This window comes from Chanodichthys erythropterus, chromosome 13 (assembly GCF_024489055.1).
Source record: "Chanodichthys erythropterus isolate Z2021 chromosome 13, ASM2448905v1, whole genome shotgun sequence".
Lineage (NCBI taxonomy): Eukaryota > Metazoa > Chordata > Actinopteri > Cypriniformes > Xenocyprididae > Chanodichthys > Chanodichthys erythropterus.
Window position 1 is genome coordinate 25,628,553 of NC_090233.1, and position 14,593 is coordinate 25,643,145.

At 37.2% G+C, this 14,593-nt stretch overlaps 1 protein-coding gene across 9 annotated transcripts in view; it reads left to right on the forward strand.

Annotated features, from left to right (window-relative positions):
• Positions 1-667: 667 nt before the first annotated feature.
• The window catches only part of acacb (acetyl-CoA carboxylase beta), a 31,425-nt gene continuing 17,499 nt past the window's right edge, over positions 668-14,593 (forward strand). For 4 of the 9 annotated variants that reach the window (XM_067406800.1, XM_067406801.1, XM_067406802.1 and 1 more), the window contains exons 1-27: positions 769-783; positions 1,621-1,762; positions 2,410-2,956; positions 6,156-6,288; positions 6,393-6,531; positions 6,679-6,788; positions 6,876-6,957; positions 7,050-7,148; positions 7,233-7,342; positions 7,421-7,531; positions 7,656-7,865; positions 9,056-9,226; positions 9,455-9,616; positions 10,317-10,480; positions 10,591-10,741; positions 10,896-10,999; positions 11,103-11,184; positions 11,280-11,425; positions 11,518-11,668; positions 11,815-11,949; positions 12,377-12,523; positions 12,611-12,799; positions 13,076-13,176; positions 13,314-13,402; positions 13,608-13,732; positions 13,942-14,055; positions 14,444-14,557. In XM_067406800.1, coding sequence (XP_067262901.1) covers positions 2,565-2,956; positions 6,156-6,288; positions 6,393-6,531; positions 6,679-6,788; positions 6,876-6,957; positions 7,050-7,148; positions 7,233-7,342; positions 7,421-7,531; positions 7,656-7,865; positions 9,056-9,226; positions 9,455-9,616; positions 10,317-10,480; positions 10,591-10,741; positions 10,896-10,999; positions 11,103-11,184; positions 11,280-11,425; positions 11,518-11,668; positions 11,815-11,949; positions 12,377-12,523; positions 12,611-12,799; positions 13,076-13,176; positions 13,314-13,402; positions 13,608-13,732; positions 13,942-14,055; positions 14,444-14,557 — 3,531 coding nt within the window. In that variant the 5' untranslated portion in view covers positions 769-783; positions 1,621-1,762; positions 2,410-2,564. Of the gene's footprint in view, positions 784-1,620; positions 1,763-2,409; positions 2,957-3,316; positions 3,633-3,958; positions 4,079-5,801; positions 5,926-6,155; positions 6,289-6,392; positions 6,532-6,678; positions 6,789-6,875; positions 6,958-7,049; positions 7,149-7,232; positions 7,343-7,420; positions 7,532-7,655; positions 7,866-9,055; positions 9,227-9,454; positions 9,617-10,316; positions 10,481-10,590; positions 10,742-10,895; positions 11,000-11,102; positions 11,185-11,279; positions 11,426-11,517; positions 11,669-11,814; positions 11,950-12,376; positions 12,524-12,610; positions 12,800-13,075; positions 13,177-13,313; positions 13,403-13,607; positions 13,733-13,941; positions 14,056-14,443; positions 14,558-14,593 lie in introns of those variants that run through there. The other 5 variants (XM_067406808.1, XM_067406809.1, XM_067406805.1 and 2 more) reach the window with 4 other exon arrangements.

Sequence of the window (14,593 nt, forward strand, 5' to 3'; positions counted from 1 at the left end):
AAGTCATTTTTAACCTTGGGTTAAGCATAGGCCAGTATATGGTAATATATCTTAATAATAAAATAGTTCAATAATAGTTTTGGTTCATTATTTGAACATGGGTACAATGATCTAGTGTTTTCAGTGACCACTGTAAAAAAAAAAAAAAATGTCAATGATGACCTGTTATTTTAACAATGATAATATTTTACAATTTATGCACCTCTAAATGCTATTATGATATTTGAGGGGGAAAAAAGAAAACCTTTTCAGGAAGAATTTTTGTACTATGATTGCAAAAAATTAAAAGATGACATATCTATGAAATACAATTTTGTATACAATATACAAAATGTATTAATATGTTAAATATATAGACTGTAAAAGGTTAAATGTCATCAAAATACACAGGAGAAAAAAAAGTGATTTTCAGGAAGACATATCAACCAATCCTCTACAGCATGGAAAACGTCACACGATGACGACACACGCATCAACATGGACGAATGAAGAGCATCAAAACAAACTCAAACAACCATACACAAGGTATGGAAAAACAAACATATATATATATATATATATATATATATATATATATATATATATATATATATATATATATATGTAGTAGTAAGGCAAACGATGCATTCGACTACAGTGTGTTGATGTTGAGTAGGCAGGAGCCAGTGAACAATGTGAGTACAGGAGCTTGATAAAGTGCAAAAACTTCACGTGTGTTGTCAAATAACGCTACAGTATTTTGTTGGAACAATGTGACAACACTTCGTGGAGACTCTTTTGCAGGTACGTTAAAGCTGTAATTTTTGCAGGCAAATTGTGTAAGCTTTGTTTTTCCAGATAAAGTCCCTCCCATTTTGAACCATGTTGTTTATATTGCCCTGCGGAGACCGCTTTATGACTCCTACTATGGGTGAGGCTTAACATAATGAATATTAAGCAGGCTACGTGGTAGTCGCCCAGTAGAACGTAACATCTTTTTAATATTGATAAGCCAGGCCGACAACGTGACCTGATTAATATTTATAAAGGTCTCATTACACAGCAGACAAGGCTGCCCTGTGCCTCCTCAATTCTGTGTAGACCTTTTTTTTACAGTCTGTGGTAAAAACATAATGCTGCATAAAAGCCAGACCAAACTATGCCTGCTCTGAGTACCTAGTGTCAAAGTACACCGTTGAAATTGCTGTGTAAAGCATTTATGCCACCTCTGTGCAGCATTGTCTAAGACACCTAAATGCCACTTCAGAAGCAGGACGAGGACGGTTGACAGCACCACTGTGTCAGTAGTCAAAGCTGTTTTAAGACGAACACCTATTAAAATAGTTCTTGCAGAAACACTGACTGTATTTTAATATATATATATATATTTAAGTTTCATTGGTTTGCCTAGACTCTAATGCAGTAGGCTGTAGAAATCACTTGTGGTTAAGGTTCACGGTATGGTTTTTGTTGTTGTTGTTGTGCCCAATGTGCCCGTACACTGAGACGTAACGTTACTCGGTTACAAATCGCACGTGTTCTGACTTTTGATGTTGTTGTTACTATATTAATATGTTGTTTGTGAGAACTACCATTCCCTCCCCCCTCATTTCTTACCATCATGGCTGAACTTTCCCCTAGATCCCTCTCACACAGGGTCCAGTCTGTTAAATGGCAGTGTGGTGGCTGTCAGCTGGGCAGTTGTAAAGAGAAGAGCACCGAGTACTATGTGTACACATTCCAGTAGCAGAGAAGGCCCGGACACTGACTGTCTGCTTCAAAGGTTTGAGCTTGACTTTTCTTGAAAATCCTGACAGTTTTCTAAATCTTTAATGCCGTATCTACAACTTTTATTTCATAATTGGTTTAGAATTTATTGCTGAATATGTTAATTATTAACTGTAGGCTTTGCATGTCATGTGGCTACATTTTTTTAAATGCATGGGATTCTGTTTACATTTGTGATCTTGTGTGTAGACATAGTGGAGAGTGTTTGAAACGGTTGCTCTGTGCACTTAATCAGTGCTATTTTAGTGCCATTAGTAGCCTATGTTATTGTAGTATTTAATATTTTGAATTAGCTTTTAGTTTTATATTTTCAGTTTTCATTTTAATTCTAGTTTACATTTTAGTAATTTTATGTGTTTTTTTCAGTTTTAGATTATTTTTTTTTAGCACTCCAACTTAAATTAATTTTATTTCGGTTAAATGCTTAATTTTGTTTCATGTAAAAATGACAATGCTCTTATTTAAGCTATCTATCTTTAGAAATTCAATACAACCTATGAGTGATTCACCTTAGCTTTTAATATCATACAAGAGAAGCAGAGTGTTTTGGTTGCATCATAATATTGCAAACTCATGCCATCTAGTGTTGTGCACACTTTTGATAACCTAATTGTGGCATGATTTTTCTTTATTGTTTTACAGTTAAACACTTACAAAACTCAAGACAAAAATAAAAGGGACCATCATCTCATCCTACAAGTAGGGTCGATATTTATATCCAACCACTATAATGGGCTGTCAACTCTTACTCTTATTGTCCATTTGAATGCATCATCAACGTCCATGGGGTAAGAAAGATGCCATCACAAACACCCACCACAAACTGTTCAGGGGAACAGTCTCCTTCAATGGACCCTGAATCAGCAAGCACCTCAACGGGAAATAAGAAAATTCCTGCGTCAACTACCAATGATCCCACTGACCATTTAGAAGTCATAGAAGAAGCCGTTTCCAACACATTTACCATGGAAAGCAGTAAATCCGACAGGCCTAGGTTTGGTGCCGGTGTTCAGGCTAAAGAGAAACTGAAGTTTATTCTAGGAGCTTCTGAGGATAATTCCTCAGATGATGAGCCTTTGGTTATGGGCCAAGCCACCAAACCTCATCCCGAAAGCACAGAGACACCTAACACAGTACCTACCATGTCATCAGAAGTGCTGTCACCCCCGATTCCATCAACCTGTTTGAGGTGAGCTTCTTTTGTTGTTGTTTAAGTGTGTACATGACTGGTGTTTTAAGCTGCAGGTGTGCTGTTGACATGACATTTAGGTTTTGAAAGAAATATTTGTCTGTACAGGTTCTTGAAGACTAGTACAAACGTTCCCTTTTGGGCCTCAATATGGCCCACTATCTTGTTTTATTAGTTACCTTTGCTGTCTAGTCTTTAGACTTGCTCTTTAATATCGGTAGGGGACACTGTGCACCACATAAAAGAGTGCAATGTCAAACAGGACCTGAAGTACAGCCATATGGTCATTCTCAGCACACTCTGTGATCACGTGACTTTCTCGTGCTTGTCACCTGTTAAAGTGACATGCCGCACATTTCAGTACTATTAATGGAAGCAATGCTCCCGATGTTGACTTTCAAAGTCATTCTCATTGCGTTTCAGTGTAAAAAACAGAGTCAAAATACCCTAGACATATATATTTAAGGGTGAGTTGGGTCAAGATGTTTTGATGTGGTCTCCGGCTATTTGTGTGTAACCCGAGGGACGTTGTTTTCCTCTTCAACAAGTCGCCTACTTGACATAGGCTCAATTGGCTAGACTCACACAGAACCAATGGATAAAGGTTGATAATCTAGAGCAGGACAAGCGTATTTTGTTTTTCTCACAATGGAAGTGAAACTTCAAAGGCCAAAAGGTAAGGTCATTCTTTTGGTGACATTTGTCTACACAGATCTATTCTTTTGGTGACGTTTGTTGAGTATGTTCAGCAATTTATTGCAGTGTGCTGTTGCACAAATCTTTGCACATATATTAGGTTATATGACTTTCAGAAGCTTGTTGTAGTTTAACTGAGATTTTGCAAGAAGTTTTACTCTTTTGCAGTTAATTTTCTGGAGAGAAACTAAAAAACAATGACTGTCCATACTAGGTTTATAGCTTGTTTTTCTTAAACAAGTGGTGGTTAATAGAGGTCTTCATTGACATGGGGGAGGGGACATGAGAAGGAAAGAGCAGAAGAGGAAAAGGGAGGGAACATAAAACGTGTTAGTTGTTGTTTTTCTTCATCTGCATTATCATCTGATACTTCGCCATGGACGGAGAAGCAGGGCAAACACTCAACTGGTTTCAGTGCCTCAAGAGGTTGGTACCAGACCAAACATGCACTTTGTTCTCTAGAACCTCCCTTTTGTAAGTGGACAGTATGTTCTTGGCAAGGGTAGGCAGTATGTACTATAGAAAGGGGTGTAGTTTCTGTTGTTGTTCCTAGCAGTGTAGCATAACAAAGCAGCGTGTGAGTTTCTCTCAAGTGCACATGAGTGTTAGAATAGAGTTTTGGAGTGCATTTCAGCAAAATCCTGCACAACTCAAAACAGACTGTTCGAACTGTGCATGAATTGTTACGCAATGTAACCGGATGATGTTAGCAATGTGAGTTCTTATAATCTCTGGGAGCGGAGAATAAATGAAAACTGGAGAGATAACAGCAATGTTTGAAAGGTTCTCCCGTTGTCACATCCAGTTCTTCAGATTACAGTAAAAGCAAATGCATTTGCTCATCGTTTGTGGGCAGTTTAGACGCTGGATAATTGAAAACAGACATGAAGTCTCAGAACTAACTAGTGGTAACACTTTATTTTAGGGTCTTTTAACTAATTTGCTTATTAGCTTTCATATTATAGAATATTGGCTGTTTATTAGTACTTAGTAAGCACATATTAATGCCTTATTCTACATGAATTTATTCTACAATCCTAATCCTACCCAATACCTAAACTTAACAACTACCTTACTAACTACTAATAATAAGCAGTATATTAGGAGTTTATTGAGCAAAAAGTCATGGTTAATAGTGAATATGTGTTCCCCCGTGTTACCAACGTAACATAGTCGTCAAGACTAGGATAGTAATTCTTCAGATTTTTTTTGTAAATACTCTGCACAAAATGAGGCAGTTAGAAAAAAATTTTCTTTTTTTTTTTTTTTTTTTTACTAAGTATGTAGTTTTAAATAAATACGTTTTTTGACCACTCATGAAGACTGTATCAATCATAAACCATTTAAAATCAAAAAAGATGCCAGGGCTGCACAATATCTATGTACAGTTTTGATTATCTGCCAATATTAGAGATTCACACTAGCACTTTTGTTGGGTTCGATTGATGTTAGAGTTCATTTGGATGATGTGAACGCTGTCTTCCGAACTCGGGTACTCGCCCACGAACCATACCCGAGTCCGCTTGTTTATCTTTGCTGTCATTTAACACTCAAAGTTAATCTTTAAAAACAATAATTTACTAACAAATGCAAATGAAAAATGTAATCGCAAATGAATATCCAGTTTTCAGTATATACATATATATTCATTATATACATTATATATTGTATAGTGTTTTTATTTTGAGAAAATATTATAGAGTTTTAATAATTATAGGCCAAATAAAAATAAATATCATCTTACTGATATTGGTCTGAATAGTAATATTGGTGCCTCTCTAAATGCTGCATAGGGTAACATGCCTTATTTTGAGTTTCTTATAAAGAATGACTTTTTTTAAGTGACACAAACCTAAAAAAACACAGTCAGCATAACAGAGTTTTGTTTCCACTGATGACTGCAAAAAAAAAATGAAGTGTGATCCTGCAGGTGATCAGCAATTCTTTGCTTAGTTTAATCTGTCACCATGGTATATGGTAAATACAGTGTTATACTGTAAGTTGCATGCATCATTTGGTTCAAAACATGGGTCTGTGGCTTGAAGTGTGAAGTTAGCTGTAGTTCAGGGGTTAGAACTTCAGGGTTAGTCAGTACTGTCTGTAGCCTTTATGATAACACATTAAGCTGTGATTGGCTGATTTGCTCGTGCGAGCATTTATATTATAGCACACTTTGACAGAGGTGGAGAGTACAGAGGCCAGAAAGAAACTGTTTACATGGACGGATCAAGTTGACTTTGAGAAATCATGCTGATTTGATGGATTCTTACCTCGTATGTTTGTTTTTTAAAAATAGTTTATCATTTAATATGCTTGTATTGGCTTAAATGGTACTTGTTGGTGTTTCTCACTGAGGCTTATGTAAAATGTTTTTGTTTCAGCAGTTCCACACGTTACATTCATGTAGACTTTACATTATTAGCTATTGGGTCCTTAACCAGGTTTCCTTCTGAGATTTCTTGTACATGTTCAGATAATTATAATGATATTTTTTTGTCTGTAGGCCTAGCATGTCAGGCCCCCATCTGCTGAAAAAGGGCAAAGAACACAGGAAAATGGACGTGCATAGAGATTTCACCGTTGCCTCCCCAGCTGAGTTTGTCACTCGCTTTGGAGGAAACCGCATTATAGACAAGGTGAGAGACATGCATTTGTTGCATTGTTGTATTCCTTTTTACATAACTGTAAAAAAAGGATTTAAATGTAATATGTATGTTCATGTAATTATCTCTCTCATTAGGTGCTGATTGCTAATAATGGCATTGCTGCAGTTAAATGTATGCGTTCAATTCGGCGCTGGTCGTATGAAATGTTCCGTAATGAGAGAACCATTCGCTTTGTGGTGATGGTCACACCTGAAGACTTGAAAGCCAATGCAGGTTTACAGAAGAGATTTTTTTTTCCTTCATTAAAGTTATATTATATTATCTTTTTTTTAATTTTTATAAATCTTTGGTACTGTGCATTCATTTTCATTTGGATTTAATGAAAAAACTATGTCTAAAGTTAATTGTGCTTATCTCCAGAATACATTAAAATGGCTGATCACTATGTGCCAGTCCCTGGGGGCCCAAATAACAACAACTATGCCAATGTTGAGATGATCGTGGATATTGCCAAAAGAATTCCAGTGCAGGTACGGCCCCACTAATATCTGTCTTAGTATTAGATGTGTATTTTCCATCATTACTGATGATCATTATGGATTTTGTCTTCTTATAAGGCCGTTTGGGCTGGATGGGGCCATGCTTCTGAGAACCCCAAACTACCAGAGCTCCTCCACAAATCAGGGATATGTTTCTTAGGTATTTTTTTCTCATAATCATCTATAACCTGTTTAGCCAGCTTAGCCTTGCTAGTTGAAAACAAAGGATGTTGATACGGTTGTCTTTTTCAGGCCCTTCTAGTAAAGCCATGTGGGCATTAGGAGATAAGGTTGCATCTTCCATTGTAGCTCAGAGCGCAGACATCCCCACACTGCCCTGGAGTGGAACAGGTGAGAGATCCAGTGCATGTCATGACCTGTTGCTCGAGCTCTCTTTATCTATGTCTTTATCTCTCCTTCTTTGTCTTTTATCAGGTCTGAGGGTTGAGTGGGCAGAAGAAGATCAGAGACATGGTCGTGTGATCAGTGTTCCTCCTGAACTTTATGTGCATGGTTGCGTTAAAGATGTGGATGAAGGACTAGCGGTGCGTTTTTGCTACAGAATTTAGACTTTAACATTTGACTTCCTTTATCCTGCTAATACTGTGTTTTCTTGTGGTTAGAGTGCAGAAAAGATTGGCTACCCTGTGGTAATCAAAGCATCAGAAGGAGGCGGAGGGAAAGGCATCCGAAAAGTGGACAGTTCCGAAGACTTTCCCAGCTTTTTCAGACAGGTACATACTGCTGTGTTTTTACTTTGAAATACGCTTGTTTTATTTTGATAGAACTTCATTATTCTGTGTAGTGACATGTTTGGATTCAATGCATGGTGTCTCTGTTGTTTGTTCTTCGCTACAGGTGCAGACTGAAGTGCCAGGTTCACCTATTTTTATCATGCAACTAGCCGAACATGCGCGCCACCTGGAGGTGCAGATCCTGGCTGATCAGTATGGTAATGCCATCTCTCTGTTCGGCAGAGACTGTTCCATCCAGCGCCGCCACCAGAAGATCATAGAAGAAGCTCCTGCTACCATTGCCTCCACCACCACTTTTGAGCACATGGAGCGGGTGAGGCAAAAATCTGTGAAAATTTTCTGGCCATGTTGCATTTGGGGTTGTGTGGCTAAGACTAAGGTCTTGTAACATGGAGGAATGAAAATCACCGGGTATGGTTCTTACTTAGACTGGATCGTAAAGTCCACACTAGAGCCTAGTTTTTAACTAACTCTGATATTAATTTGGTTGCACCATTTGTCCTTAAAGCACAATGTAACTAATAGGTTGTAAGTTCTAATGTGCAGTCACATAATTTGACATTTACCCTCAATGATCCAATGGCAGCCTTCTAGTTTGTCAGCAAAAGTTGTTAAAATGCTTTAAATTTCAGAATTGTTACTTTTTTGCCTCATGTAAATAACAGTAAAAATAATAACTTAATAATGAAAAACATAATAGGCGTTCTAATATGCAAATAACATTCAGAAATAACATTCAATAAATAAATACTGATACAAAAACATAGGAAATGACATTTATTATGATTGATTTTATTTCACAACACAGAGGGATGCATGCAGAGGTGCACTGTTTAGATCTGGTTCGCATTGAAGGGCCACAAGATTTATTTACCAAATGTTCTCTGTCTTGATATGTAAGCAAGTGTAAATTTCAACATCATCATGGACTGAAGTCTGCTAGGTAAAACAGTATGCTGTTTTATTCCAATAGTTACTCATGGTCAGGGACTTCCCTAAATATTTAGTTTATATGTAGAGTTACATTTCAACTAAGCAACACAAAAATATTTCGTTTATGCCACAGCTAGGCAAAGTTTTAACTTCTGCTCATCTGATTCAACTGGCCCCTGACACTTTAATAAGTGTTTGCAATATGACTAAAATTAATTATTTGTCCTTATTAAAATAAGGTTTTTAAGTTTATTACAAACATTTATTCATCACATGCCAAACAAAACTGGTAGTTAAAAATGTCTTAAATGTTGACATTACTGTGTTTGATAAAGAAAATGCCAATGCGAAATACAGCGAACAATAAGTACAATATATACAAACATCAGCTGACAAATTTGTCCTAAAATGCTCTAGTCTTTCTTTTTACATTCTCGTGCACTCCAGTATTAATGAAAGGTCGTGATATTTTTGCGCATATGATTAATTAATCCTCATTTGGTTTTGGGAACTGTACCATAATGCTATTCATATTGGCATGCACAATTAATTTTCTTCTCTGCGTGTCAGTATGCAGTGCGTCTGGCTAAAATGGTGGGCTATGTGAGTGCTGGTACAGTCGAGTATCTGTTTTCCGAAGATGGAAGTTTCCACTTCCTGGAGCTGAATCCACGGTTACAGGTGGAACACCCCTGCACTGAGATGATTGCTGATGTCAACCTTCCTGCTGCACAGCTACAGGTAAAGCAAAATACTGCTGTCAGGAAGTAACAGAACTCAAAAGTGCTGTGTGTATGATATAGTCACCCCCTCCAATAGTGCTGTTTGTTTGTTTAATGAAGTTTTGAGGTTCTCGCTGCAAAGTATCAGGAACAAATCATATTTCGCTAAAATTATTCATACTTTGTTGTTAATATATCTATAATTCTCAAATGCTGATCATGAATTTTTGGTGCCCTCTCTCTGTAGATAGCGATGGGGATCCCTCTTTACAGAATTAAGGATATCCGTTTGCTGTATGGTGAAGCTCCGTGGGGAGACACACCTATCAACTTTGAATCTCCCGAATGCATCCCCTGTCCACGGGGACATGTCATAGCTGCACGCATCACCAGTGAGAACCCAGATGAGGTGAGAAATTAGTTCAGGTTTATGTTAAAAAGCTTGATTCAACATTCTGTACAATATTGTTTTAAAGTTTGGGGTGAAGATTTTTTTTAAATGAATACTTTTATTCAGCAAGGATACATTAAATTGATCGTAAGTAACAGTATAAAGATATTTATGATGTATATGAATGCTGTACTGTCAACTTTCTATTCATCAAAGAATCCTGAAAAAAATTTTAGTATTTCGACAAAAATATTAAGCAACACAACTGTTTTCAAAATTGATAATAAAAAGAATTGTTTTTTGAGCAGCAAATCAGCATTTTAGAATGATTTCTGAAGACTGGAGTAATGGCTGCTGAAAATTCAGCATTTTAAACTGCAATAATATTTTACAGTATTACTATTGTTACTGTGTTTTTGATCATATTAATTGAGCTTCAGTGCTATGTTGAGCTTAAGAGAGTTTTTCACTAGTGTTAAATCTTACCGACCCCAAGCTTTTAAAAAGTATTGTATATGCATAATCATGAGTATATTTTCTAAAATTGTCTAATAATGCCAAATTTACTAGACTTCTTTTCTGAATTAATTCATTGGTGTTATTTTTGTTATCCCTGCTTAATTATCTACTTTGATGTTTTTAAAACCTTTTAGAGCATTGAATACTACTTTAGCAGTTTATTTCTTCATACATTTTTTATTTTTTGTCTTCATATAAGGGCTTTAAACCAAGTTCAGGCACCGTTCAGGAGCTGAACTTCCGCAGCAGTAAGAACGTGTGGGGTTACTTCAGTGTTGGAGCAACTGGAGGTTTACATGAGTTTGCAGACTCTCAGTTTGGACATTGTTTCTCCTGGGGCGAGAACCGAGAAGAGGCCATCTCGTGAGTCCATTGAGATCAGCAGTCTTTTCTTTTTTTGCTCTTTAGAAAAAAATTAGACAGAGCTCTCTTTTTGTGCTGAATAATTAAGTTTTTGTTCCTGTGGCCTGCAGGAACATGGTGGTAGCCATGAAGGAGCTGTCAATCAGAGGAGATTTTAGGACCACAGTTGAATACCTCATTAAACTACTGGAGACAGAGAGTTTCAGGAACAATGACATTGATACTGGCTGGCTGGACCACCTAATTGCAGAAAAAGTGCAGGTAGGACCCAAATCTGGGAAGAGTATTCTCCCAAATCAGGACAAAGTGTCTCTAGGAACTCAGTTCTGATTTCTGCCAATGTAAAAAGAAAGTTGAAGTCGCTTAAGGTAAAGTGACATTTGTTTTATGTTGCTTTATTGTATGTTTCTCTTAGGCGGAGAGGCCAGACACCACGTTAGGGGTGGTATGTGGAGCTCTACATGTTGCTGATGCAAGTTTTAGAAAGAGCATGTCTGACTTCCTGCATTCACTGGAGAGGTATCTCCACTGCTCAGGCACTCCAGCATCTAAGGCATTGAAAACCTAAAGATACCACTATACTATTCTGTGTTTTAATGCATTTCTTGATTTTTTTTTTTAGGGGCCAGGTGTTGCCTGCTGCTAGTTTGGTCAACACATTCAATGCTGATCTGATTTATGATGGAGTCAAATACTGCCTGAAGGTAACATAAAACACACGTTATGAACTACGTTTGATCATCTTTTGATTTATGATTAACAAATGTGAATGTGTGTGCTTATTACGTCTGGGGTACAGGTGGCAAGGCAGTCACCCACCACGTATGTTATCATAATGAATGATTCCGATATTGAAGTTGACGTCCATAGACTCAGTGATGGTGGTCTACTACTTTCCTATGGTGGAAGCAGCTATACAACCTACATGAAGGAGGAGATAGACAGGTTTGAGAAGCAGACATTTTGTTTTGTAAACTACAGTGTACTTACTTATGTACCCACTGACGTTTATTTGGACTTTGTCATATGATGTTCAGCTATCGCATCACAGTGGGTAACAAAACGTGTGTGTTTGAGAAGGAGCGAGATCCAACAGTACTCAGGTCACCCTCTGCTGGAAAGCTGTTGCAGTATGTGGTCTCTGATGGTTCTCATGTTTTGGCCTCCCAGCCTTATGCTGAAATTGAGGTAAAGATAAGGCTAAGTATTTTACATTTCTAGGCAGCAGTTTCTACAGAATGCACTTTATCATATACTGGAAATTACATTATGTGGGACTTTTACTTTTAACTGACTTATTAGAGTGGTTGTTTGATTTTGTCTCTGTTTTACAGGTTATGAAGATGGTGATGACCCTGCATGTCCAGCATTCCGGTTGCATTCACTTTTTAAAAAGACAAGGAACTGTATTAGAGCCTGGCTGTGTAGTGGCGCGAATGGACCTGGATGACCCCAGCTGTATTCATCCGGTGATTTATCTTTAAGCTTCTCACAAGATGAAGCACATGATGAAATCCACTTACTGTTTTGTTAGCACCTTGGGCAAATGTTAAAAAAATGATAGTTGTCCCATTTGGTTGGATGGCCTAAAGATGTATTGGGGAGTTTGACTACACTTAAAATGTATGAATATGATTGCTTTATAAAAGAAAATATTGGCAATTATTGTAAAGAAAGTAATAGCTGAAGCGCACTTTTCAAACAAAACACGTTACAACAAATGTGTTTGTGTTTGATATCTAATGCAGTGACATTAATGCTTTTTGAATATATTTCATGCAAGTTTTAGTGTCCAAATACTTTTTGGGGCTGCAGTTTTTGCTTCTTTACTGGTGTCATTTTTAGACTAACACACATCTGCAATGAGAAGTATTAATTCCTGGTCTCCTCCCTCAGGTAAAGCCGAACACTGAGGCATTACCATCCCAGGAGCCTTTGCCCATTGTAGGGGAGAGGCTTCATCAAGTGTTCCACAATGTTCTGGAGAACCTCGTGAAGATAATGGATGGATACTGTCTGCCGGAGCCATACTTCAGTCAAAAAGTGAGAACACTGATCCAATGATCAGATTCAAAGCAGCATGAAAACATTGTGCACACTAGTCTGTTAACTATCCATATGTCTTTACAGCTGAAGAAGTGGGTCGACACGCTGATGAAGACACTTCGGGACCCGTCTCTGCCTCTTCTTGAACTGCAGGAGATTATGACCAGCGTGGCAGGGCGTTTACCAGTTACTGTGGAGAAAGCAATTCGAAAGGTCATGGCACAGTATGCCAGTAACATTACCTCTGTGCTCTGTCAGTTCCCCAGCCAAAGGGTGAGTGATGAAATAAATATTCTTATCTGAAACATAGATTGTGCTCATATCTCTAGACAGTATTACATATAGTCAAGTGTAATAGTCTTTATCAATACTTGAAACCTTCAAATATATATTTAGGAACCATTGTCACTAATTGGGACTATCTTTCAGTGATAAAATGTACCAAATTCTATTACGAGATATATTTACTTTGTAAAGATATTGTAATAAATGAAAGTTCTGGGGGCAACTTTCAATTTTTATTCAGTTTTTAAATCAACACCTTTCCAGATAGCAAATATACTTGACAGCCATGCTGCTACACTTCAGAGGAAAGCAGACCGAGAGATTTTCTTCATGAACACTCAAAGCATTGTGCAACTAGTGCAAAGGTGAGAAATGCCCGATGACTCACTAATAGATCCTACCTTTGCTGTTATCGATAAGATAACAAAAGACTGCTCTATTAGCCAGAAAATGTCAATATGCACCTGTTTTTTTTTTTCTTTTATTTGTTAATCATTTTTAGGTACCGTAGTGGAGTTAGAGGCTATATGAAATCAGTTGTGCTGGATCTGTTGAGGCGGTACATTCAGGTGGAGATGCAATTTCAGCAAGGTAAATGTCCAACTGTAACCTCGATAATACCGTCACAGCAGAGCTAACAGAAATTGATTTCACAAGATTTACTTTTTTTTCTTTTTCTTTTTCTTTTTTTTTTTCTTGAGACTCTATCTGGAAAAATAATGACAAAAGGTAGATAGAGTGCAGAAACAATATGGTACATTTTAATAAGACATAATTCTCTCACCCTCCCTGACAGCTCACTATGACAAATGTGTCATCAATCTCAGAGAGCAGTATAAGCCTGACATGACTCCAGTACTGGAGTCCATCTTCTCCCACGCTCAGGTCTCCCAGAAGAACATCCTAGTCACCATGCTCATAGTAAGATCCTTTATGAACTACTTAACAGTGCTTATTTATTTCATTAAGATGTGGCATTGCCAGTTGATTCCCTTCAGTTGTTATGAAAATAGGAACAGGAAGTATAAGTGTGTCATCTAAGGAGTAACATGACTCAATTCCGTAGTTAGGTTTAATGGACACATTGTGTTCTCATTTACAGTAATTTAAAAAGCAACACCTTTTTTCAGGACCAGCTGTGTGGACGCGACCCCATGCTGGCTGATGAGCTCATGGTCATTCTTAATGAGCTTACACAACTCAGTAAAACGGAAAACTCTAAAGTGGCACTTCGGGCCAGACAGGTATGCACTGAACATAAGTGGCTGTGATCTTTGACCTCTGTTGAACTCCTGCACATATGTGTTAATGCTGGTTCTGTTCAAAATGGCATATTACCATACTAATAATACTATTTAAGCAGTATGTACACTACTGTTTAATACATTCAATACATTTTTCTCAAGGAAATTAATAGTTTTATACAGCAAGTTCAAAGGTTTGGGGTCAGTATAATTATTTTAAAGGAAATTAATAGTTTTATTCATCAAGAATGCATTTGATTGATCAAAAGTGACAGTAAAAATCCCTTATATATATATATATATATATATATATATATATATATATATATATATATATATATAATATGGCACAGTACACTAACCATAACAACTCTACATCTCTCTTCAGGTGTTGATTGCCTCTCATTTGCCCTCATATGAACTCAGACATAACCAGGTGGAATCCATCTTTTTGTCAGCTATTGATATGTATGGGCATCAGTTCTGTCCCGAGAACCTCAAGGTAAAGCAGCAGTGATTCTGTTATCCTAACCATTTT